The following is a 23,927-nucleotide window of genomic DNA, read 5'->3' as shown; positions in this document are numbered from 1 at the left end:
TTGGGTAAGTTGCGGACCACATACTGCACAGTATGCTGGCATGTACTGCAGGCTTCTTCATTGAGTGGAGTGGTTGATGGCAGAGCGCCCGGCACTGCTCTTATAGAGTATACGCATTATCTAATAAAGCAGAGTACTATGTTGAGTGTAGTGTTAAATATAATTTGAGCAGTAGACCCAAAGAGACAATGGAATTACCCAGCTGTGGCCATGAGGTCTTGCCAAGGCTTCAGTTGTAACTCTTCTTTATTTGAATAAACCTAGCTTTGGCTAAAGCAATGTTTATTCCTATAGAAGCATCATTTCTGAGAAGAAAAAGACGGATCCAAGATATCGCAAAAGAGTTACCTAATATTTTTCCCACAACTGTGCCATAGAGAAACAGTATTTCCTATATGATATATCCAGCAAGTTGAAATCTTCTGCAGCTGCAGTCACTTTACAGACAGTGCCGGAGTGTGTAATACTTCACAGAGCCGTGCGTTGCTGCTCAGAGACCCAGCGGACAGTGGTGCGTTTGGTCTGTTCTGGAAAAAGCAGTGGGAGAGGGAGTCTGACGGTACGCAGTAGCTTCGGACAGATGCCTTGCCACAGGGATTTGTGGGGACTACACTGGAACAACGCACTGTGTGCACTACCTATCAAAGATCTTCTCTCCGCTGCTCTATTTTTCTTTGTTGCTCCATTGGTCACCCTCTCTCTCTCTCTCTCTCTCTCTCTCTCTCCTTGTCTCTCCCCTTCCCTCTGCACTCAGTAGATATCTTTCAGCTTATGCATCAGAAACGGTGTGACAGTTAAATAGACTCTGAGACAGAGCTGTGTCACATCTTGTCACATAGATTGTGAATGTCTGGTTCATGACTGTAATATTCTCATCCGACAGTGGCTGACGCACAGTATGTGGTATCTCAGTATCTGTATACAGTAGCAGAATTAGCAACTGTAAGCGAAATGAGCAGAAGCGCAGATGAGAGCAGAGACACGGCATTTCTTTCAGGTGATGAATCAGTGCGATTAGTGATTGCTACAGTTAACTTTATCCAGGTATCTTGGCCTCCAGCCATATGTATTAATACGAGGACACATCCAGTGACGAGAAGCCACTCTGCATGGAGCGAGAGTATAGGATGAAAAACGGCGACCGTCTGTTTTCCTATTACGGTAGGAATAATTAACATACTGTAGATCTCGGTGGCGCTTAACATGAATGAAAAATGGAGAATAATGCAATTATTCCACTCCGGTTATTAACTTTCACGTTGCGGGTCGCAGGGAAATGAAAATATGATTTGTGGACTTATGGGAGCTGTCTGGGCCGAGCTCGTTCACAGGGGTTATGAGGCCGGGGAGGGCGAGGGGGGCAGAAGAGATTTGAGAAATGAGCCCCAGCACTCTGCTTGTTCCCCCCCCCTTCCCCTCTCTCTCTCTCTCTCTCTCTCTCTCCTCTCTCTCTCCTCTCTCTCTCAGACTGGTGCTTGTTTGTGTTTAATGAGGGAGATTAATTAAGCTCATTGGTATTCCAGGGCGCTGGCTCCAGCTGTTTCCCTGGGCTAGGATCAGCAAGGTCGTCCGTTTGAATTGTGCTCTGTGAACGTGGCGAGTCTGCAAGGCCGGTTTACCCACAAACACCTCACGCAGCTGAGAGGTTAGGACCCACTGCTGCGGGGTGTGTGACGGGGTGGGTGAATAGAGAGATCAATGATAAAAGCTCACAGATCAGACAGCGGATCAATCGATCAATCCTTTTGAGATGAACAACTCTTTCCTGCATGTTCACTCGTGAATGAGAAACAACTTAGTTTAGCTATGATTAATAATTACTCTCTCCCTCTCTTTCTGTCTCTCTCTCCCGCTGATGCATTCCTCTTGTAACAGACAAATGCACACGTTCTTATATATAATTTATCAGGCTATGTGACTGGAAGTCAACAAGGTAAATGGCAGTGTAAACATATGATAAATAAGCAGTCTCATCTGCCTGATTGATATTCCCTGTTTGCCTCGATGTGATGTTTAATACATAAGGCCATCTGACAGGCCCCTTAGCATCAACTTTAATTATCAGTGAAACATAATAACACAAGCACTGGGCCAAGTGCCAGGATAATATAGATACGCTCATAAGTTAGACAGTCTATGCATCGGAAATAATGAGTCACGCAAAGTGTAGCCGGTATTTGTAGCCTACAGTAAATAATGACAACATTTAGCCCTATAATACTGAGGAGTGTTAAGTCAATACACGCTGGAGAGGAAGATGAGATATAGCTGATGAAGGATGTAGTGCAACCTCAGGTCAATGAGCTTAACTGCACCTTTTACTATTGCATCGATAAGCAGACTTTGAGTTGGACGGAGCTGAGGCAGCGCTTTAGGAAAGTGGTGTCGGTGTGAATTATAGCCCAAACTCAACCCAGTGATTTAGAGAGGGGTCTTTCAGGGTGGACGCCATTTTATCCTATAACATCTTCTCTGAATAATGATCACTCATCACTAATCACAAAGTAAAGTAAATGTACTTGAATTTGTTGTGGTGACATTGATGCAGAGTCATATTGACAACATACAGAGTTTCTCAGTATGTTACTGAAACAATAAGGGTACTATGGACTACCAAAATATGTTAAAAATGGTTAATCTTACATTGTCTTTCATCCAATCACCATGCTCATTCTAAAACCTAAAGTGACTGCTGATTGGCTCTGGCAGGAAAACCAAACTCGCCCACCAGTCACTACACCTCCACCTGGTCCTTTCTGTGTGGAGTTTGCATGTTCTCCCCGTGTTTGTGTGGGTTTCCTCCTGTACTGTATGTATATGATAGTATATGATGTGGTATGTAAAGCCCTTGGATTGTGGATGGTGTGGTTGCTGAGCCCTTGCTTGTGATGAAGGGCTATATAAATAAATCTGACTTGCTAGAATTAAGTGCACAATGTCATAGAAACAGTCCAAGGACTGGCGGTGTTTTGCCAGACCTTGCACGCAGTGCAATATACTGTATGTGACAAGAAATTAACTGCCAAGTCCTGCAACACCTCAAACCTAATGCAGCACTTAATAGTACACAGTGTTAACCTGAGGCAAGAGAGCTGTACCGTGTCTGACTGCAAGGAACAAATGGTGACAAAAATAGCTTTTTTTTAAAAAGTTAAACTACATTTTACATAAATGCATAGAAACTTTACTGGCACTTGATATTCTGGAAATACGTCTAAATATAAAGTATTGTTGACACAGTTCTAAATATTTAAAATTGAAGCTATTAAATTATTTATCTAGTTATAAGTTCTTAAATCTAATAGTTTTGATGGAAATTAAGTGTGATTTTCTTTTATATTGTAGAATTGCATTTTGAAAAATAAATACTTTGTTCATAAGGGCTTTGTTCATAATGTTTTATACCGTTAAAATGAAAAAGAAAAGTAAATGCATAACATTTTCACACGTAAGAGTTCAAACATTATTTCTTTTGAAATAACTGAGTCTCACCTCTCTGTCTGGTTCCTACTGACTTAATTAATCACTTTCATTCCAGTGTTACTGTCTTTGTATATTATGAGACACCTGCTGATGAGATGTGAATGTTGTTTTGTCCTTCACTGAGTAGATCTTTGTGTGACTTTCTGAGAGTGTGTGTGTGTGTGTGAGTGTGAAAGAGAGAGAGTTAGCGACTGAGAGTGTGCGTCTGCGGGCATGCACAGGCACTTTGCATTCCTCCGGTGGCAGACAGGAGAGGAGCCTGTTGTCACATTTCTTCGTCATTACCTTCCTGCCCTCCTTCATCTCTCTCCCTTGGAAGTTAAAAAAGTAATCAAAGGTTTGGCATCCGACAGCTCCGTCTCTTTGCTCCTTCCACTCTCAAAATCTCTCTTTTTTTCCCCCCTCCGATTCTCTTCCAAACAGTGGCGCCTGCTTGACGAAAGCGCCTCGCTCTTTTCAGGGGTGCTGAAAACCTCTCCGGCTCGTCTCGGAGGAGGTGCACCCTCTCTCTGACATCGCCGCTAAATGGAGGATGCTTTGCCGCTCATTTAACAGCTCTGCGATTCAGTGTCTCCTCTGGGAGCCCGGCAGCCTTTTATCTCCTTACAGCTGGCCGAGAACTCGCGCTCTTCTCTGCTCGGTCCTGCCGGCCACGCCGCGGCATTAACATTAACATGGCTCTTAGCGGGCCGCAGAGAAAGAGCCCCACAGTGTTCTGGCCGGGGCGCCGGGCTAAATCCCTGATCAGGGGGAGAGTTCAGACTCCCGGGGGATGAGATCTTGGCCGGCAGAGTGGATGGTTGGAGTATGTTGGAGATTAGGGCTTTGGCGAGTCAAACGCTGGATTAGGGATGAATGGTGAAGAGGGGATTCCACAGGGTCTTAATTGCAGCCCTTTGGGCAAATAACCCCTGGTTTCCTTGGCCTGCTCTTTCACGATATGTGTGTGTGAGTGTGTGCGTGCACCTCAGAGCACCTCAGCTCCCCCCCAAGCGTGAGACACACACACACACACACACACACACACACACACACACACACACACACACACACACACACGAGCAGCCAGCCATCCAGATATGTCTTTGCAGCCATGCATAATATACAGTTTATGCTGCTAAAGGCTTCCATGAATAAAAGAGGCTTGTGGTTTTAGCTAATAATGTTATCTGATTTATCAATTATGTATCTTATGGAGAAGGGCCATGGTACTGCTGGCTCAGTCTGTGGGATGGATGGATGAATGGATGGTCGGATAACTTCCATTCTTTAGCTTTGTCTCTAGCTTTGAGAGTGAAAACTGCTGCACATTTCCCCTTTTCCTTACATCAGATTTTCTTCTTTGATTGTTTTTTGCTATTTGACAGGAATTAACTGTGATTTTTTTTTTTCTCTCTGCCCGCCTTTTTGAAGGACGATGAGCCAATCACAGGAGGGGGTGATGGCAGAGACCACACCCACATCCGCAAGTTCCTCAGCCAGCGCCACAAGAAATTGCCATGGAAACCTGAGGTAAGACACCAAGCAAGTTATTCCTTTCCTTTCCTTTCCTTTCTTTTCCTTTCCTTTCCTTCCTTTCTTCCTCCCTGCCTTGCTTTCCTTTGCCTTCTATTCTTTTCTTTTCCTTTAATTTACTTTTCTTTCATGCCTTTCCTTTCCTTTCCTTTCCTTCCATCAATTTTTTTACATCATTTTTTACATCAATATTGCTTCCTTTTCCTCACCCGCCTTTGCGCTCTTCCTTCAGTTTTCCCCGTCTCCCTTGCTGCCAACCTTTTCTCCTTCCATCTCTCGGAAGGCGTGGGGAGAGCGAAACATCAATATTATTTTGTTGAAGTCCTTCAGTTGCTTAGCTGTGTGTGTGATTCACCGCTTCAACCTGGCAAGGCCACTCACACGTGCACCAAACATTCATCAGTAATTAACCTTTGTGAAAACGGTTTTATTAAAGGCCCTTCATCATGGGCTTGGTAACTGAGTGCCAGCATAAGCTTTTTGTGAAATATAATTTAGGTGCAGATGCCCTGCTTCTCCTCTCTCTGTTGTCCTTTTAAGGAGAAGTTTGATATTTGAGGTCGCAGACATTCAGTCATTCTCTCATATTAGTTGTTGAGGAGTAAAAATGTGCCTTCCAGTTATGATGATAAATTAACGCGTGCGGATGATAATATTTCATCCAAGACCATTAGTAGCTTGTATTTAAAGGCACCTATGACCTGCAGATTACAAGCTGATGTGATTCATTCTAATTTTTCAGCTCACTTACTGATGTAGTTTACACACACACTGTAACAATGGGAGCAGAAGACAGGGCAATTAAGCAGCGGATTTGTGATAAGGGAAGCGGCTCTAGATTTGTAACCTGCTCAGCAGAGTTTAATTAAACAATGACTCTGTGTGTGTGTGTGTGTGTGTGTGTGTGTGTGTGTGTGTGTCTGCAAGATTAATCTGCAAAGTATGATTTATTAGTCATTCTCTACCTGGGGTAAAATTTAACCATCTCTACTGAACAGTAGTACAGTAGTTCTAGGGCGAACCGCAGAGCGTGTAACAGGCTAGTTCATACACATGTTGAGAAGGATAATAGAAAATCACTACTGCATAAATTGCTTCCATGAAGATCAATTTGAATGCGAGCATAGCGTCCTTGTCATATAGGATTCTCTTGTCTTTCTAGCATTTGTCTTCACACCTCCTACACAAAGTATTATACATGTAATCTTCTGCAGTAAGCAGCATTACAGGAGTGTTGAATACAGTAAGGGCCTGATAATATTACAGTATGATATTCCACTCAGACTCCCCTGGGTGAGCCAGTCTCGAGTTATTCTGCCTTTGCCTTTACCCTTGTGCTCAGCGAGACGATGCAAAGTCCCACTCTAGGAAGAACTACAGCTACATACCCGCACACATCAAACACTGTTGTCCTCGAAAGACCAAATCAATCCGTTCAAATGAATAAATGCATAAAAAAGCTTTTGTGAAGCGTATTCAGATATGTTATGCTAAAAGCCAAAAAGCAGAAAACATACAACCTGATAGTATTTTTCTTACTTTGTTTTTAATACCCGCAACTAAATTTTGCAAAACAAGGACTTGTCATGCATATTTTCACCAAGTATTGGCATTGTGGCTATGCATGTTGTCACATGTGAATGATATCTCATTCTCACATGCCATCTGGCCTAGAAACATCTGTTGCATGAATATTGAAGGGCCTGAATCTAAATGTGGATGAAGCTTTTTGGCATAATTCAACATGGTACTACTTAGAGGATGAGAAGTCACATATGACATGATAAAGCCAAACTAGGAATTCAGCCAAACTAGCAATCTGAATCTGGACTGTGATTGCACAAAATGTAAATTAATTTCAAGGCTGTTCACAAAACCACATTTTTATGAACTCCTCGGTTTTTCTGTTCCTTCTGTGCTTTATCATTTTATATGTGCAAACTCTGTTAAGACTATGTGTTTTTGCGCTCTGAGACATGTACAGGAATTCATTGACCAAACATAATTTCTTATTTATGGTTTGGATTGGAAAACTGAAGCAGCCTCAATGGGGAAATAAATTTTGCAGCATGCACACCAACTACATTTTGCATTAGGCGTGACTAGCATCAAAGCTAACTTGTGGAAGTCAACATGCCATTTAATTTCTTTGAATCATTTCCAACCCACTCATAAAGCAACATGCCACTTTAGTTTCTTTGAATCTCCTCCACCTCTAGCATATTTCTGTTATCATGCATTTTAGACATCTCCTTAAACTCATATCCTCAAAAGTGACTCGCGCTCTCATCTCCGTCCACGAATCCTAACCCGACCCGGCGATGTGGAGCCCGAGCCAAGTCTGTCAGAAACCGCGGATCAGAGCGTAGCACCTCTTCCTCTGCTGTCTTCGCTAGCTATCTGTCCTAATTACCAACCCTAACTTGGCTCCCTGGTGCCCAGCCAAGATGGCAGAGGTCTAAGGGGCCACTGAGCTGGCACCGTCAGAGGCAGAGACGCAGCCACACTGAGGTGGAGTGGTGCCATATGCCAGCTGCCACAGACTGGCAGAGGTCAAACAGACACCGGCATGCAGAAGCGCACCTACCAGCCACATGCACACATACTCAGCTATTATGCTCATGTGAAATGTACGGATGCAGACTGTATCTATTCACATGCATGCACACACAGATAGATAGATAGATAGATAAATAGATAAACTCTAAAGTACAGTTATTCTGACCTGCGTTGGTTGCAGCAGGTTTGTTTTCGGCCACTAATGATGACACGAGGGTCAGCTCAGACAGAGGTGACTGCGGATTAGCGCAGGCATACAGATGTAGAGTGGACATGTCTGGTTAGGACAGGGGCATGTCAAGGACGCCGATGCGGGACGGAGATCAGAGAGATCGCTGGCCCACATTTTGAGAGTAGAGGACAGCCAAGTATGAAGGGATAAACAGTCATTTGCGGCAAAGCTGACATGGATCCAGAGAGAATTTCAGCATAATGAGCAATTATATTTAGTAGAAAGAAGGAGTAGAAAGAAAGTGATGGTAAGCGGGATTAGTGACACTTTCTTCTTTGTAGGAATTCAGATCAAATTAGTCAGGGGGACTTTTTTGATATTCTCCAATGTTAAATTGGAGCAGTGTTCCACATCTATGCCGCAGAGAGCACAGATGTAACATGAATCAAGTATGTATCATAAATAGGTTATGGTGCTATTCAGGTACTTAGAATGCAAGTCTAGTTTCAAATAAAGCGGCATTTGGCTTTGGGAGGATGTGGATAGATGGAGTGCAAGCTGATGGTTGACTGACTCAAATGTCTGGGTCTGACTCATGGAAAAAAAACAAAAAAAGTTTGAACGCTTTAGATCTGTAGATGAAGGAAGTGTGTGTCTGCATCTGTGTGTGTGTGTGTGTGTGTGTGTGTGTATTGGGGGTATTGCAGGTTTGGACAGCCTATTATTTACCACTCAAGAAGGAAGTGAGGAAGTTATTGTGGCACAACAGAGACACGGGACTCAGGCGGGAGCAGGCGTCACAGCTGGCTCCTCACACAAAGATACATGGAGTGACAAGACTGGAGGAGGACGTGGAGAAGGAGGAGGAGTGAGATCTCTCCCTCTCTCTCTCTCTCTCCCTCCGTTCCTCCCCACATCCCACGGCAACATGCGTGAGAGAGTGACTAGACTGGGGGAGGACACAGAAGAAGAGGCGCAATATTTCTTTGTCTCTCTCCTCACTATTCCTTCAGCGTTTCTCCCTTCCGTCTGTCTATCCGGCGTCTTTTAAACAAGCAGGCAGACAAACGGGAGGCGGGAATGTGATTTCTCGTTCCCATAGCGGTCTCTCATTAGGAGTTGGTGGAATGAATGACAGACAGCTTGTGGCGACGGAGATGGAAAAATTCCCCTCTTCTCCCTCTCCGCTCTGCCTCAGTCAGACTTACCCGCTCCAGCCATATCCATCTCATGTTATAGCCTGAGCATGACAGAAGACATGTAATTGTAAGACAGATGGCGGATTATACAAACCCTCATTACAGCTGATGAAGCTAGAATCTAGATCATACGAACCTTGTCTTCCACTTTTTGCTGCTCTCCTCCGAGTGAAATGAGTTCTCATTATCTCTCTCCTTATGATCTCTTCTTTCACATCTCTGTACCTGTGAGAACCCCTCTCCCTCCCACTCTCTCTCTCTCTCTTACCTGCCTACCCCACTTTCTCACTCTTTCCTCCTTTCTTTCAGTACTTATAACATCAGCTATGGGCAGAGCAGGTAGGAGACGGGGAGGCGAAAATCTATCTAAACGCCCGCGATAAAATCAGCAAGAGATTTCATAAAATGGCAGCGTGTGTTCAAGCAATAACACAGTCTTCGGCAAAGCACCACAGCGGGAATAACACGCGTGTAACCTTATGATTATTCATTCAACACGTACAGTTCAAGGTGGCAGCGCGGTCCAAAGTTATGAGGTATCACTCAAACAGTGCGCTTTAATGCCATCTCTCCCATATGCCTCGGGGGAGCGAGCCGCGCGGCGTCATATATCCCCCCCGATGCGCCTTTTGCCAGGAACATCGTGTCTTCGGTTTTCTTATCCAAAGGGGGATTTACAGTGTCAGTCGGTGCGACTGCTCGTCAGTGGGTGCGCCGGGCGGCCATTTGTCAGCGCCAGGCTGCCAGCAGGAACGCAGAAGGCTCCACCAGATTTCCTAGAAAGGGAGACAGGCTCCCGGAGGAGAGGAGGAGAAAAAGAGAGAGTCTGATCTGTGCCTGGGTTGATAGCGCGTCCAGATGGAGGGGGGAGAGGAGATATTGGAGAGGAGAGGAGAGGAGAGGCGAGGAGACAGAGATATGCCAAGACAAGCTCACAGAAAGCACTATGCGGGTATGAGGAGTTAACGTTGTGTGGTCTGATAGGCAGGACAGTAATAGTGTGTGTGGGTGTGTGTGTGTGTGTGTGTTGTGGCCTCTTAGGATGAGCTATCTGCTTTAGCATAAGTACCTTCTTTCTTTCTAACCCTCTTTATCGATCAGTTGTTTTCTGGCTCAGCCACCATCATTCCCTTGCATTCTTTCTTTCTTTTCTCCTTTCTTTCCTCACTCCTCATACTCAACAGATGCCATAGACTCCCTGTTTTCTCCGTCCCCCTCTCCTCCCCTCTTATTCGACTGCAGTCAGAGATCTATGTGCTCCGTTGCTGCGAAGCGGTGGCTTAAAGCTATATATAGGACGGTCTTTGGGACGACCACTGGTGTGTGATGAGGGGAAGGAGGAGGTGGATGGAGGTGGAGATGAAGACAGAGAGAGACAGGGAAGGACAAAGGGACGCTTACTCTATAGAGAGACTGAGATGAGAAAAAGATGGATATTATTTTACTGTGTACAGAGTATCCTCAGGTCCTGGAAAAGTCTTAAATTATATAAAGTTATATTTGATGTGGATGCAACTATAAAATTAGATACTGGCATTGACACATTCTTTACATTTGGTTAAATGAATTGTGCAGTTTCATCAAAAGATGTGAATGGGACAGCCAGTAGTGTCAGTTTTTTATATAGTGTGTACTACACTATATAACTGTATAGTATTGTCTATGAGCTTTTAGATTTAACTGAAGTGACTGTGTTCTCTGCACTTCACAGAACTACAAATGAGTGTTAGCAGTTTGATAACTCTGGAGTTAATGTAATGGCCCTATGTTGCTGCTAGGTGAACAAATAGATCGTAAAAGGAGCAAGATTTGCTGGTATCTTCTGGCAGAAGCAGCTAGTCCGACTCCTCCCCGCCTTTGGCTGGGGCTCCCGGGAAGTAGGCCAACAGAGAGCCACTTTGTGTCCATGATAATCATCTCACCGTACCACAGAATTACTCCGCCCCAGCTAAGTGGGACAAGCTACCTCCAGTCAGCCTACCATGGAGAGTAAAACCCCATGTCATTGACTGACAGAGCTAGTTTTCTTTGGGCTCGTCTCGTCCCGCTGCGCCCCAAGTCCTCCCTGCCGGCGGTATATTTGGCAGAGTGTGTGCAAGTACAGGCTGGTCAGGCCGGGGCTGTCTGGCTGTGCTGCTTTGATCCTGGCTACTATTGTTTCCTGAGCCATCCTCTCAGTGGATTAGACTACTTGTCCGTGGTGACAGGACAGCACAGCGCTCTGTCTCTGTCTCTGGACTAAGGAATAGAGGACGACAAAAGGGAAAGGGAGGCAGGCATGGGTAGTGATTCTTTCTCCTCTTCAGCCAATTACTGAATGCGAATGGGAGCTGGCAAGCTCTAAAAAAGCTGTCGTTCGGAAAGACACACACCACCACAGCACAGCCCACCTCCCTCCACACACACACACACACACACAGAAAAGCACACGCACGCACGCACGCGCTCGCTGCCATCTCTATACAAACTCTGTTAATGAGAGTGTCACTTTATCACACGCCCAGAAAGAGGGAGCGAGAGAGAGGAAGAAAGCAAAAGAGATAGAGAGAGGCAGCACTGGGAACTGACAGCCGACAGCTGAGCTCAGGGAAACTAAAGACACAGAGAAGAGAAATAGACAGCATTTGGCAGCACACAGACAGAGATGGAAGGATAGAGAGAGAGAGGGGGAAATGGAGAGGTCAGAGGGAAAGGGGGAGAGAGAGACAGAGAGAGAGAGAGAGAGGAGGGGGGGCAACATTAGGGATAGTGAGACTGAAGGCTTTGAGGGAGGGGAGACAGAAGTAGCACTTATACTATCGGGAGAAAGCCAAATGACATAATAGGAGCGATGCAGAGGGAATTTGGCAGTGAGAGAGGCAAAGGGAAGGAGGAGGGGGGGTAAGATTAAGTTAGGGAGGGGGAAGGAGAATTACAGTGAAACTTCTTTCTTGCCCCATCACATCCAGTTACAGCCAGAGTACAGACAGACCACTCACACAGCGCTGCCACCCCCAAAATAAAGCCAATTATACTGGAGCACCCCCCCCCCCCGCAGCCAGCAGACTGTGGCCTCTCCAGGGCTACACAGGGATACGTGCGTGTATAATTAGAGACTTTTAAAGCTACCTGCTTATTCCTATTTGACAAGGGGAGGGGTGAGGAGGGGTGGGGGGGTGGGGGGGGGGGGCAAGGCCAAAAAAGGTTTGCTTTTAAAACCCACAGGAAATCTATTAAAAGCTTTACATAAGGCATATTTACACAGGGACTAGTGCCGTCTGCTAAATCCCTCTAACCTCCCCATGCCTCCTCCCCCTCTCTTTCTGCCACTCCCTTTTCATCATCAGTCTTCCTCCTTCACCTTTCCGACTCCTCTTATTTTTTGCCAATTTCATTCTGTCAACCCCGCCGTTCCCTTTCCTCCCCGTTCTCGAACTTTTTCAATTTGCGCACTCACTTTGCATGAGCGCGTAGAGACGTACCAAAAGAAAAACACATAACCACACGCAAAAAAAAAACGCTGTCTCGCATTGACCGGAATTACAATCAGTTCGTCCTAAAGCATTGGACTGACGTGTTTTAGACAACAAATACCTCATGGTTAATTCATGAGGCTTAATTGCCGTGCTGCTGTCAGTGTGCGGGGCGCTTAGCTGACCGTACCGCGCCGGTATAGAAATGAGAAGGACCCCTTCAGGTCAGGCCATCTGTTAGAATGTCTGTGTGATGCTGATGGAACATGACACCCTCCATCAACATCCATCTCCTTAAGTGTAGACGTGGATGCGGGTAGCAGGCAGAGAGATGTTCACTGGGCTCTGAAAGGCTTTCCTCTCTCACCCCTGTAATCCCTGGGATGAAAGGACAACGATATTTATGGCTGCGCGTGTTTTTGTTTGTGTCACGGGTCACCGAGTCGGGTATCGCCCTCTTGATTGATTGATTTGACAGCTCACACATGTGACTATGTGAACTAGCAGCCCGCTCTCAGACACCGAACGGCTTTCTATATCAAATGAAACAGGGTCAAAGTAGCGAAATCGGCTTTTGCTTTGATCCAACTGGGGAACCTCATAGCGCTGTTTCATAGTCATTTTGTGAGGGCCAGCTTTCTACTGAAGTTCCCTGTGATGTTCTAAATATCTGTCACTGCATTATAGAGGCGGCCTGCCAGGCCTGCTGTCACGCTTCAGATGATGGCGTGTGTGTGTGTGTGTGTGTGTGCACGTACACTTGGTTAATCATCCTCTATGACAACTTATAGTTCAAAGGTCATTAAATTACTGAGACGAAACGCAATCAGTGTGTATGACAACCTCCCAAGGCGTGACATTTGGTTGCTGTGTGTGTGTGTGTGTGTGTGTGACCATGCATCTGTATGCGCAGTTGCATTTCTACCCTCTACTGTTTGCCCTTAGGCCACACTTTGTGACTGGGGTGTAACAATAAGATTTTTGCGTATCTACCATATGCAGGGGAAATTACACCATCCCTTGTGTGTGTGTGTGTGTGTGTGTGTGTGTGTGATTGTGTACGCCCCTGTTTGCTGACACATACTTATGCCTTGCTGTTAGCGCTTTGCTTCAGTGTGTGTGACTGCAAAACATTCCGCTTCCAAAGCTAGTTGACACAATTCATTGGAGAGTCCTATCTTCTGGTGAGTGAGCGCACCTGTGTGTGTACGTGTGTGTGTATGTGTGTGTGTGTGTGTGCGTTGAAACTATCCCCCAGGGCAGCGCAGTTTCACCATCTGTCCTTGCTGTGTCCTGTGTTTTCCCTGTGTAATTCAGACAAATGTCAGACTGTGGGCTGGGGATGAGCTCTGACAAACTGCTCCAGACATGCTCAGTTCACACTCCCCTTACACTCCTCCTTAGCTCACTGTCACACTCTCTTTTTCCAGGACGCTGAGGACGAGACAGTCTGAGGTCACAACACACTTAGGATGCCTCTGTACAACTTTCATTTGGACCTTTATAGAATTCTTTTCATAAACTATCCAGCCCCAAAACTATCTGCTGAGACCAATGCTAATGGAATGCTTTCAGGCAGTGTGGCAGCTCCTGCAGCTGGAGTAGTGAAGCACACCCTGCCTATTTAATGGCATGGGGGACACTGCTCTATGCACTAACCTCTTTCCTCTGTGTGTGTGTGTGTTTGTGTGTGTTGGCAGTATAAGGGCCAGGCCAACCTGCATGTGTTTGAGGACTGGTGTGGCTCCTCTGTCGCCCAACTCAGAAAGAACCTGCACTTCCCCCTCTACCCACATGTGAGTATTATAGAGCATCAGTGACTGACTGTCTTTCTGCTACTACTTTTGTATTTTTTTGTTAATGTATTGAGACTGCGGTACCATTCACTCGCATTATTTGCATAGAAAATTGTCTATTAAAGCTTTTTTTTTTTACTGCGACTGCCCCTGTTACATTTCTGTGTATTTTTCTATTGCAGACAAGAACCATAGTGAAGAAGCTGGCAGTGGCTCCTAAGTGGAAGAACTATGGCCTGAGAATATTTGGCTTCCTTCACCCTTACAGAGATGGTAACTAGCTCATCATATTAGTCAGTCCCTCCCCAGAGGCTCGGGGCCCTGGAGCAAGTGTCCTTCGGCGGAGTAGACAGTTTCCGTAGCCCCCTTAATCCAAGTGCTCTGGAGCCACTAATATGGTGGATATTCATATTTTTTATTAAAGCCGAGCGCCTGAGACCTAAATCTTATTGCAGCACCCTTACTCCCCTGCCCCGACCACAGTTGCCATGGTAACTGAAAAGCCTTAACGCATGAGTGCCCTTAGACAAATTGCAGAATATGAAGTTATTAATTAGATTAACATTCATTTTGGCCTCTCGTGTTGCTTGCGTGGGCGCTAAGGCTCTCTCCAGCTGAGGGCTCAAAGGTCAGACTCTCTTCAGTATCCGGGATCTCAACAAGTACACTAACAAGTACTCTTCACCTCACACTGCCACTCAGAAACATTTAGAAGCTGTTTTGCATTGATTGAGTGGTCAATTAGCTAAGTTTGTCTCATAGCAAACACTTTTCCAGCTACTAAACTTGGGAGTTCTAAGGATTAGAGAAGCTAGAAAAAGTCACATGACCTTAATGCTTGCCATAGGCCTTTAGTGGATCAATAAAAAGGCCACTGCTTCCTCATGAATCTGGATGTAGTCAGATACACACATAGGGTCCCTTTACACCTGTCAGTAACATGCGTCTCATATCTGAATTATGTCTAGATTTAACCAGGTCACATTTACATCTGGTATTAAAATGCGTCTCACAGGAGTATGAGTAGGATTACTCTTTCCCTTGCAAAACATATGTTGCCACACACACACCACTTCCCTGTTCCCCCTCACCTTATCCTTTAGAAAGATGGGAAGTCATGTTGTTATATGCACTTGTTACTTTTCAAAACAGGAAGATGATGGAAGAAAGGAAGAAAATGTCTTAGACAACAGGTCAAGATGTTGGCAATAACTAAGGAGAAGGCAGTTTTATACAGCTGTTGTCATTACTAATTCATATTTTGCTAGACTAAACTGGCATACCTTGTCTCGCTTATTCACCATCCTCAAGTATCCTGACTATCCACTTTTGATGTTCCTAGCTAACGTTCATTATCTAACTACTCCACAAGTGTTCATTTCCATTTACCTAGTTGTTTAATGTGGAGTGGAAATGCAATTGCAGTTACACTTTGATGTCAGTGTGACCAAATGCGTCGTCTCTGACCCCCCTGGTTTGGGCGATCAGATCTTGGGTGCAGATTTTCATGAGGATTCGTCCTATCTCTGAATCCAAGCTCTCAAGATGCATACGGTCATACATATCTGCTCGCACACACACAGACACACACACACAGACTTTGATCATGTTTTTCCCTCCAGGTGATTTCCAGTTCTCGGTCTCGTCTGATGATAACTCTGAGTTCTGGCTGAGTCCTGATGAGAGCCCTCTCAACGCCAGGCTGCTGGTCTATGTAGGACGGGTAAGTACTGAGCATGCTGTGCCTCATTCTTGTATAATAATACCACATAACGATGCCATCGAAATCAACAAGATCCCGATGTTACTTATTCTTTCTGATCTTCAGCAAGTTCAGTAGATAGACATTTGCTAGACAATGAATACATTTCCACAGTTTTGACTAATATTGCTTAGCAACAAAGTTTTACTGCAGCAAGAAACTGAATCACTGGAGGCCTAAAATAGTTTCAAACTCCTCAATGTCACGATTTAAATAGCTAAAAGCCTTTGTATAATATAGACCTCTGGGGAGGTGCCTCCACAGTACAGTATGTACAGGGAAACCAAACCCCTTAGAATTAGACTACTTCATTGTCTTATATGATATTCAAGCTTAGATAACTCAAGCAGGGTGACTTGTGGTTCAAACTTGCATGAACGCATGCACACACACACACACACACACACACACACACACACACACACACACACAATAAAAGGTCTATTTGTACCAGAGCTCAAATAATGTAGAAAGGGATTCTTCTAGAAATGAAGTTATCCATGGTGTTGTGAGAATCAAAACCAATTAGACTAATATCCCCTAGGGCTGGGCGGTATATCGTATAATATCGATATTGTGATATAAGGCTAGATATCGTCTGGGATTTTGGTTATCATAATATTGTGAAATAACTTGTTAAAATGTTACTTCTTCCTGGTCTTAAAGGCTGTGTTACAGTAAAGTGATACAATTTTCTGAACTTATTAGCCTGTTCTGGCTGAGTAAAATGAACAATGATTGGCTTTACCTGCTCATCATAGCCATATTACTTATTACTGATTACACATTACTGATTACTAATGATCATTACGAATTTTCAGTATTTTCTTGTATGTAAGTATCTTATGAAAGCACGAATACTCATCCCCAAAATATCATCACATTATATTATACTATCGAGGTCTAAAATATTGTTGATATTTTGTGAGTATCGCCCAGCCCTAACATCCCCATGATCTGACGACATGAACTGACTTAGACTGTTGACTTAGACTGTTGCCATGAGTTAGAACATCCAGTCCTGGCCCGTCACTGACATAAGCCTTTTATTCGACCGGGGCTCAACCTTATAGCAACAGGAGAGACAAACGCAGAGAGACGGAGAGATTTGACCTTGTTTGTCTTGAGTAATCACCCGTTCACCTCGTGTCACCACCCTGACGCTCACGGTACCGCTCGCCTCCGGCACACAGCTCCACATCGGGTCGACTTAAATCCTCCTGCAGAACGTCCTGTGCACACCCTTCCCCTCTCCACCTCCCCTTGAAGCACCCTCTGACCGCAACTGAGTAAAAGTCAAGCTGCGCCGCTCCAGCCTTCGCTAATAAAATGCTTGTTGGTGAAAACCCTTTAAAAAATGTAAGATGGAAGGATGCATGAGACTTCACAGTATTTGAACTGAGCCGTACGAGTGCTAGGAGCGTTAAGAGCAAAGGCCCGGCCCCGGAGCCATCTGTATTCTAACCGGATGTGCGATGTCACCAAGTTCCATGGGAGCTGAGATTAATTAGCCGGCGGTGAATATTGATGTGACATTTAGCGGTGGAGAAATATCATCTAGGTAATGGCAGGGGAGCAGTGCTATGGCCAGGGATCATTCACTCTGCCATTAGCTGACAGACAGGCCCGGCTGCCTCCCCTGTGTTCGGGGACACATTGTGTCTCACAGATAAAATCTAACTTTCTCCTCCATTCCTCATTATGTGACCCATCTGTCTGGCTGATTTTAGCAAAAACTTTATATTCATCGAGAAGTGCAAGATGGAAATGGTTTCCTCTCATTGCGAGGAATAAAGATTTTGTGTTCTTTTGAAAGAGGACCTGAAATAGCTTTAAGAAGTCAGCTGAAGAGGATGTCACGTATACGTACTGATGCCTTTGCACATCAAACTGTGTGATTTTATGCCAAAAGCAGGCAAAGCAGTGCTTTACTAATCTGAAAAAAAGGTGTACTGCCAAGTCTGCTGTTAAGACTTCCAACTGTAAAGAAGGTTAAAACTTTATTCTCCACTTCTCCTGTTGAAATTCTCCTAATAACCCATAGCTGATAGCTTGCATCAATAGGGCTCAATTTTAAATGAAAGAAGAGATTCCAGTCTTTCCATCGATACCATATATGTCGTGCTATGTGAAATTGAAGTAATGAAGCGCTTAAGACATCTGAATTTTCAATAGGACCGTTGTGGCATGTTTAATGTACTGTGATGGTATTATTGATAATGATTTAATGGAGTCTCAGGCTTAAATAAATAACTGCGTATTAATGTGTAATCGCTCAAATGAAGCTTTCAAAACAGCAGATCAAGTTTTGAGATGTTTTGAGATGCAGATAGTGTTATTTTTCTCACCCTTGAACCTGCCTCAGGGAAAACCTCCAGCAAAACCTCGTTCAATCGGAGTTTAAACTCTTAACACACAGCCCCCTTATAATTCTCGCTCTATTTATGACCTGAGCCACTGCCCTAAAAATACACATCATATTTTACAGGCTTGTTATTTTATGTCTGTGGCCACAGCGGCACCAGCCGCTGTAGGCCTTGATAGTGAACCGGCTATATATGGAATGTGCTGCCATCAGACGTTTAGCTGTGATAGGCCGAGAGGCAGGGAGCTGCAGCGTCTCCGTGGCGTTTCCGTGGAGACTCCCGTCAGCATTTCGTGGCCAGCGTTGGAATGAGTCACTCCGGATGTGTCTTGATATCTGCTGCTTCCCCACAGGACATCGCACTGAAACAATGAGGTCATCTACAGAGACCCTTGTCTCCGGGGACCGTCTCATACACACACAGACACACACACACAAACACACATACATACACACACCTCCAATTCCTCCCCATGCAGGTTGTCTACGGAGGCCTTTTACCCTAGGGACTGTCTCTGTCTCATACACACACACACACACACACACACATACATATACACACACATACACACAGGTGGGAAAGGAGGGGGGGGGGTTGTCTGCGTAATAAGGACACTCTCCTCGGCCCTGCTGGGACATTATCCGCACCCATATGTGCATAATGTGGGCGAGGATCATCCATTGGCCTGCCTTGGCATTAATCATATTTTGTGCCCACAGCTAATCTGTAATGAGATTTCTCTCAATCAGAATGTCCAGCCAGCTCCCACAGTGCTTCCCACCGAGCCAGACCGCCGCTCGTCTGATAGCGAGAGAGACTCAGAAGTAGCACACAGTCTTGGTGTGTGTGTGTGTGTGAGAGAGAGAGAGAGAATGTGTGTGATCTATGTTTTTATGATGTTTTGGGGTCCTTACCAAAATAGAAATCCCAGAGAACAAAGAAGAAAAGTGGTGGCTGTGGTGTAGTGTGTGTGTGTGTGTGTGTGTGCGTGTGTGTGTGAATGCACTAATGTAGTGCACGTGTATGTGTGCAGATAGAGGGTGGGCACTGATGTATGTCACACGGGTAGTGCTATTTATTTTGTCTGGTTCAGAAAACACACACACACACACACACACACACACACACACACACACACACACACACACACAGAGGAAATTAGGTCAGGGAGGTGTAATCAATATGACAGTAGACAGCAGTAGCTGCTCATTCTCAGTGGAGAGACAGAAGGCTTGGTCACTGTTAGTAACAAGCTCCACTTACATGGCTCAGCTTAACTATGCTGGACACCAAGCCACTAAAACTGATAACGGCAGACAAGTTTTATGACATAACGTTTTTTAAAAAAGGGAAACTGCATAACAGGTTTATAACTGTTTAACAAGGAAATTGTTAGAGAGAGAGAGAGAGAGAGAGAGAGAGAGCGAGAGAGGAGAGAGGGAGGCAAGAATTTGAGATCTGAGAAAAATATATCTTACAGAATGTTCACTGTTCACGATTTTCTCTTCGACACAATCTTGGTAATCAGGGAACTGCAGGCTGGGGGGTAGTCAGGGCAACGACAGACAGAAAAAAGAGGAAAATACATACAGACAATGGAATTATGAGGAATGCAGCCAGCCAGCCAAACAAAACGACAGACAAACAAAATGACAGTTTGAATACAGTCAGATTGACAGCCGGAGAGACAGTCGGACGGCCAGACAGCTAGCCAGACGAGAGAGAGAGAGAGAGAGAGAGAGAGAGAGAGAGAGAGAGAGAGAGAGAGAGAGAGAGAGACTTTTGCCGTCAGTTTCAATTTAGTCTCAGTCCATTGACTAGAACATGTATTAATTTTGGAACATGTATCAGTTTGATATTTAGTTCTTCGTTTTTGTTTACTTTTTAATTTTTGCTTTTTTTTTGTCCTTCCTAGACCAGCAAGTCAAGGCCAGAAAAGTTTGGTGCTTGAAACTTGTGGCTGGCTTAACAGCGCACATCAAAGCAGATGATTTATCAGTATTCCTGTGATCAATAAAGTAAATAAGCAGCCGGATCAATAAGCTACTTCAAGTTTGCAAACAGCTTGAGTAGTGATAGGCTGGGGAGTGTGTGAGCTGAGAGGGGCAGAGTGATGCATGAGTCAGATATGTTGTGCACTTACATTTCTCAAATATGCCAAAGGGGATAAAAACCTTCATTAATATGATCTCATGTAAAAGGTTTTCAAATGTTCTTTGTCTCTTGCAACAATAGAAATAAATATGCAAATTTGTTATATATTCTAACTATTGTTGCTTACATTTCATTATATTGCATCTGTGTTTTGTCTTGTCATTGTGTAAAAATGGCCTGGTAACTTATTTTTCAGTATAATTTTAATTGGAAAAAAAAAATACACTGGGAGAAAGAGAGACAGAATAAGGGAATGAGAACAGCACTTTGAATTCACCTCACAGTTCCACTATAGCTCTATTACTTTTCTCTCGTCCTCTCTCTTCTCTTCACATGGAGAAGAGAAAAGAAAAAAACGGGAGCAGGTGTAGATGAAAAGGAGACGATGGAGAGAGGAGTAATGACTCCACAGCTCCGCTACACCCCCATATTTCTCGCATTTCTTGACCCTGTTTTGCGTTTTACTTTCCAGCGTTTCAGGGCCACTGGCCATCTGAAATGAGTTTTCTCAAGGTACCCACATATGTGGGTAAAGTTCACATGAGAGAGAGAGAAAGAAAATGTGTTGCGGGGCGGGTGGGTGCGGGGTGGGGGTGTGTGAAGTTAGAGCAAGGTTGGTGTATGTCTGGGTTGTTTGTCTGCTTTTAGTTTGGAGAAATTGGGTCCCCAAGTTCCCTGCCTTATTTCTCTGAGCAGACTTCTGAAGTAGCAGCAAAATATGACTATGTCAGAGCGAGGGTGTGTTTTAAGACGTGTAAAGAAGTGTGTGTGCATGTGTGTGTGCATGTAAGTGTATATGTGTGATTGTGTGTTACCCCTCAGTAATGACTGCCTGGCTGCCTGCCTCCTTGTTCTTGCTGTGATTTACCTCCCGCCTACACTAGTGAGGATATGCCATTTCCAATAACAGATGACTCACTGTTCGGTGGGAAATCATGTGTGTGTGTATATTTGTGTGTGTGTGTGTGTGTCTATACTGCGCGTATGCACGCACCTCAGAGAACATCTGCCACTTTCAGATGAGAGCTGAGTTACTGTACGTGTTTTTGTCCTTGTAACAATGTCTTTGATCACCGCCTTTGTTCACACACAGCTGGTTAATCATCTGAACTGGGAAGAAAGAGAGAACACCCATTAAAACTCTTTGGCATTTAAAGTTCGATTGTCTCCCTTGTGTGGAACTGCACATTAATTGTTTCAAATCAAACGCCCTCATTTTACATTTTCATACCATTGATCACAATAGCATTATTAATCCAAAGCCCTTTGGAATGGAGCCTGTTCAAACAAGTGAAAGTGAAAGAAATGCATCGACATCCATGGGAAGTTCACATTCAAAACATGAAGCGTGAATTCCAAAGCTTCCAAAACATCCTCTTCGGTCTAGTTTGCATGAATCAATGGGTACATTTTTACCAATTGCAAAGAATTCACCGACTGCATTTGCACTGCTGCATGATTCATTTGTAGATGCCATTTTTGATTAGGAAGTGGGTGTGGGTGTTCAAGGTTAAGTTAGATGTAATCTAGGTTTGAGCAGCCAGTGGGCGAAGCTCTGGGTACACTTGTGATTTCTCACTGCTCACATGAAAAAGTCATTTAGGGTCATATCCAGTCTTAAAATCATCATTTTTTTAAAAGAAGTCAAAAATCCAGCCAAGGGTGAGATGACTCTGCTTGTTTCCACTGCAGTTTTCACTTGTCTTTTCTCAATTTTCTCATTGATTTGCTTTGGAAACAACTGAATTTATCTCTCTGTCTCTTACCCGTCAGCAGATTTTTTTTACTTGTTTTAAGAAAAGTACGATTTTATCACTCGATACTAGATAACAGGACTTGTTGAGATGGATATTTTTTTGCAGTGGCACTTCTACTGTGTGATCACTGTCTTTTTCATCTGGTGAACAACAGCTCTTTCAGGAAGAAAAATCACTCGCTGAGAGAATGTAAACTTTTCAACAGTATTGTCTCGCAAGTTTTCCATTTACATTCAGTTCAAAGTTTTATAGTTCAATAGTTCTCTACTTTTTTCTCTCATGCTTTGGCAGATTTTAAAGGCCTGCTGAGGTGCCTGCCCCATTCAGCGATGATTTGTCAAAGCAATTTGACTTTCAGTTGAAGCTGGCTGCCACTGTTAAAAAATGCAATGACAGAGATTTTATTTTAGTGATGATTCTGTTGAGGGAGATTATCTTAAATGAGATTCTACTGTGTGAGTTTCTGCAGTCAGCCCAGCCAGCAGTCAGGAGGAGCTGAACAAAACGTAATGAAAACTGATATATTCAAATAAACATTGAGTTTGAGTTTTTATTTATTTATTTAGAAAATGAAGTTTTATGTTATTCTAACTTCAATTCACCATACATACTGTATGTAGGCTACAAAGTGAAACCTGCAACCTGTAACAGTGCAATGCAGTATTAACAGTAGTAGTATAGTGACTGATGCAAAATAATGAAAAAATTCCAGCATTAACAGAATCACAGTATTCAGATATTAATAATAAGGGATACCAGGGATTACATGGGAGTTCAGGTTGTAGGTAAAGGTGAATTGTGCATAGAATTCATATATAGTCACAGTTGCTGGTATACAGTAAGGGTTCAAGTGATATCAGATGAAAATTATGTTTTTGTTCGGCGTTCAAGTTTAGTAAAGTTCAGTAAAGGTCACTGGAATATATTGATAAGGGTCCTGATCGGGGGGGTGGGGTGTAATGGAGGATAACGTTGTGAACTTGTAAGAGTTCTAGGATTGTCTGACAGTACCGTCCCACAACAGAAACCAAATGGGAGATGTAAGCAGAGATTCTAACCTGTGATCTACGTTAATACATCTAGGTTTCTAAAAAAACAAAAATGAAGACTACACTGTTGGCCTGATCTGCTAAAGGTTGCGTGTGTAAAAACATGTATGAAACTGTTACCACTGGCAGAAAAGCAGCGAGGCTGATCTGCTACCAGGGTGTGCAGAGGATTGCGTCACTCAAAATGAACAAAATACAAGCCCTGCTCCATTCTGTCGGGTTTGTCTTAATGATTGATTGATTTTCTTTTATTTTCGTGTCATGCACACAAAGTGCCCAACCTTCATGGGTTTACAAGACACCAAAGTTACAGTTGCAGTGGTCATACATTTCATTTCATTACAAAATTACAGATTATTATACAGCTCGGTCTTAAACAAAATATTCTGCCTTCTCTCCCAAGCTTGGCAAATAAAATCTGCTACAGAAAAGATTCCCTTCTTGAAGCACAACTCAAGTTTTTCATAATCGTCCAGCCCAAAGAAATCAACATAAATAGAGGACATTTTACTAAAAAGTACATCCCTTACGTCCTCGTAGACAGGACAGTAAAGCAAGAAATTAACCTCATTCTCAAATTTGTCTTAATGAATATGGAATGATGGGCGTTTTAGGCAGAATGTGCAAAATATTGGGAGGAGAGTATGTAATTAATTTGCACGT

At 43.9% G+C, this 23,927-nt stretch overlaps 1 protein-coding gene across 1 annotated transcript in view; it reads left to right on the top strand.

Moving 5' to 3' along the window:
- b4galnt4a (beta-1,4-N-acetyl-galactosaminyl transferase 4a) overlaps positions 1 to 23,927 on the top strand; it is a 127,782-nt gene that overhangs the window by 67,238 nt on the left and 36,617 nt on the right. The window contains exons 3-6 of the mRNA XM_071895134.2: positions 4,897 to 4,995; positions 14,081 to 14,176; positions 14,359 to 14,449; positions 15,799 to 15,899. Coding sequence (XP_071751235.2) covers positions 4,897 to 4,995; positions 14,081 to 14,176; positions 14,359 to 14,449; positions 15,799 to 15,899 — 387 coding nt within the window. The remainder of the gene's footprint in view (positions 1 to 4,896; positions 4,996 to 14,080; positions 14,177 to 14,358; positions 14,450 to 15,798; positions 15,900 to 23,927) is intronic.

The sequence above is a fragment of the Centroberyx gerrardi genome, chromosome 4 (genome assembly GCF_048128805.1).
Source record: "Centroberyx gerrardi isolate f3 chromosome 4, fCenGer3.hap1.cur.20231027, whole genome shotgun sequence".
NCBI classification, from domain to species: domain Eukaryota; kingdom Metazoa; phylum Chordata; class Actinopteri; order Beryciformes; family Berycidae; genus Centroberyx; species Centroberyx gerrardi.
This window is presented reverse-complemented; position numbering and strand designations above follow the sequence as displayed.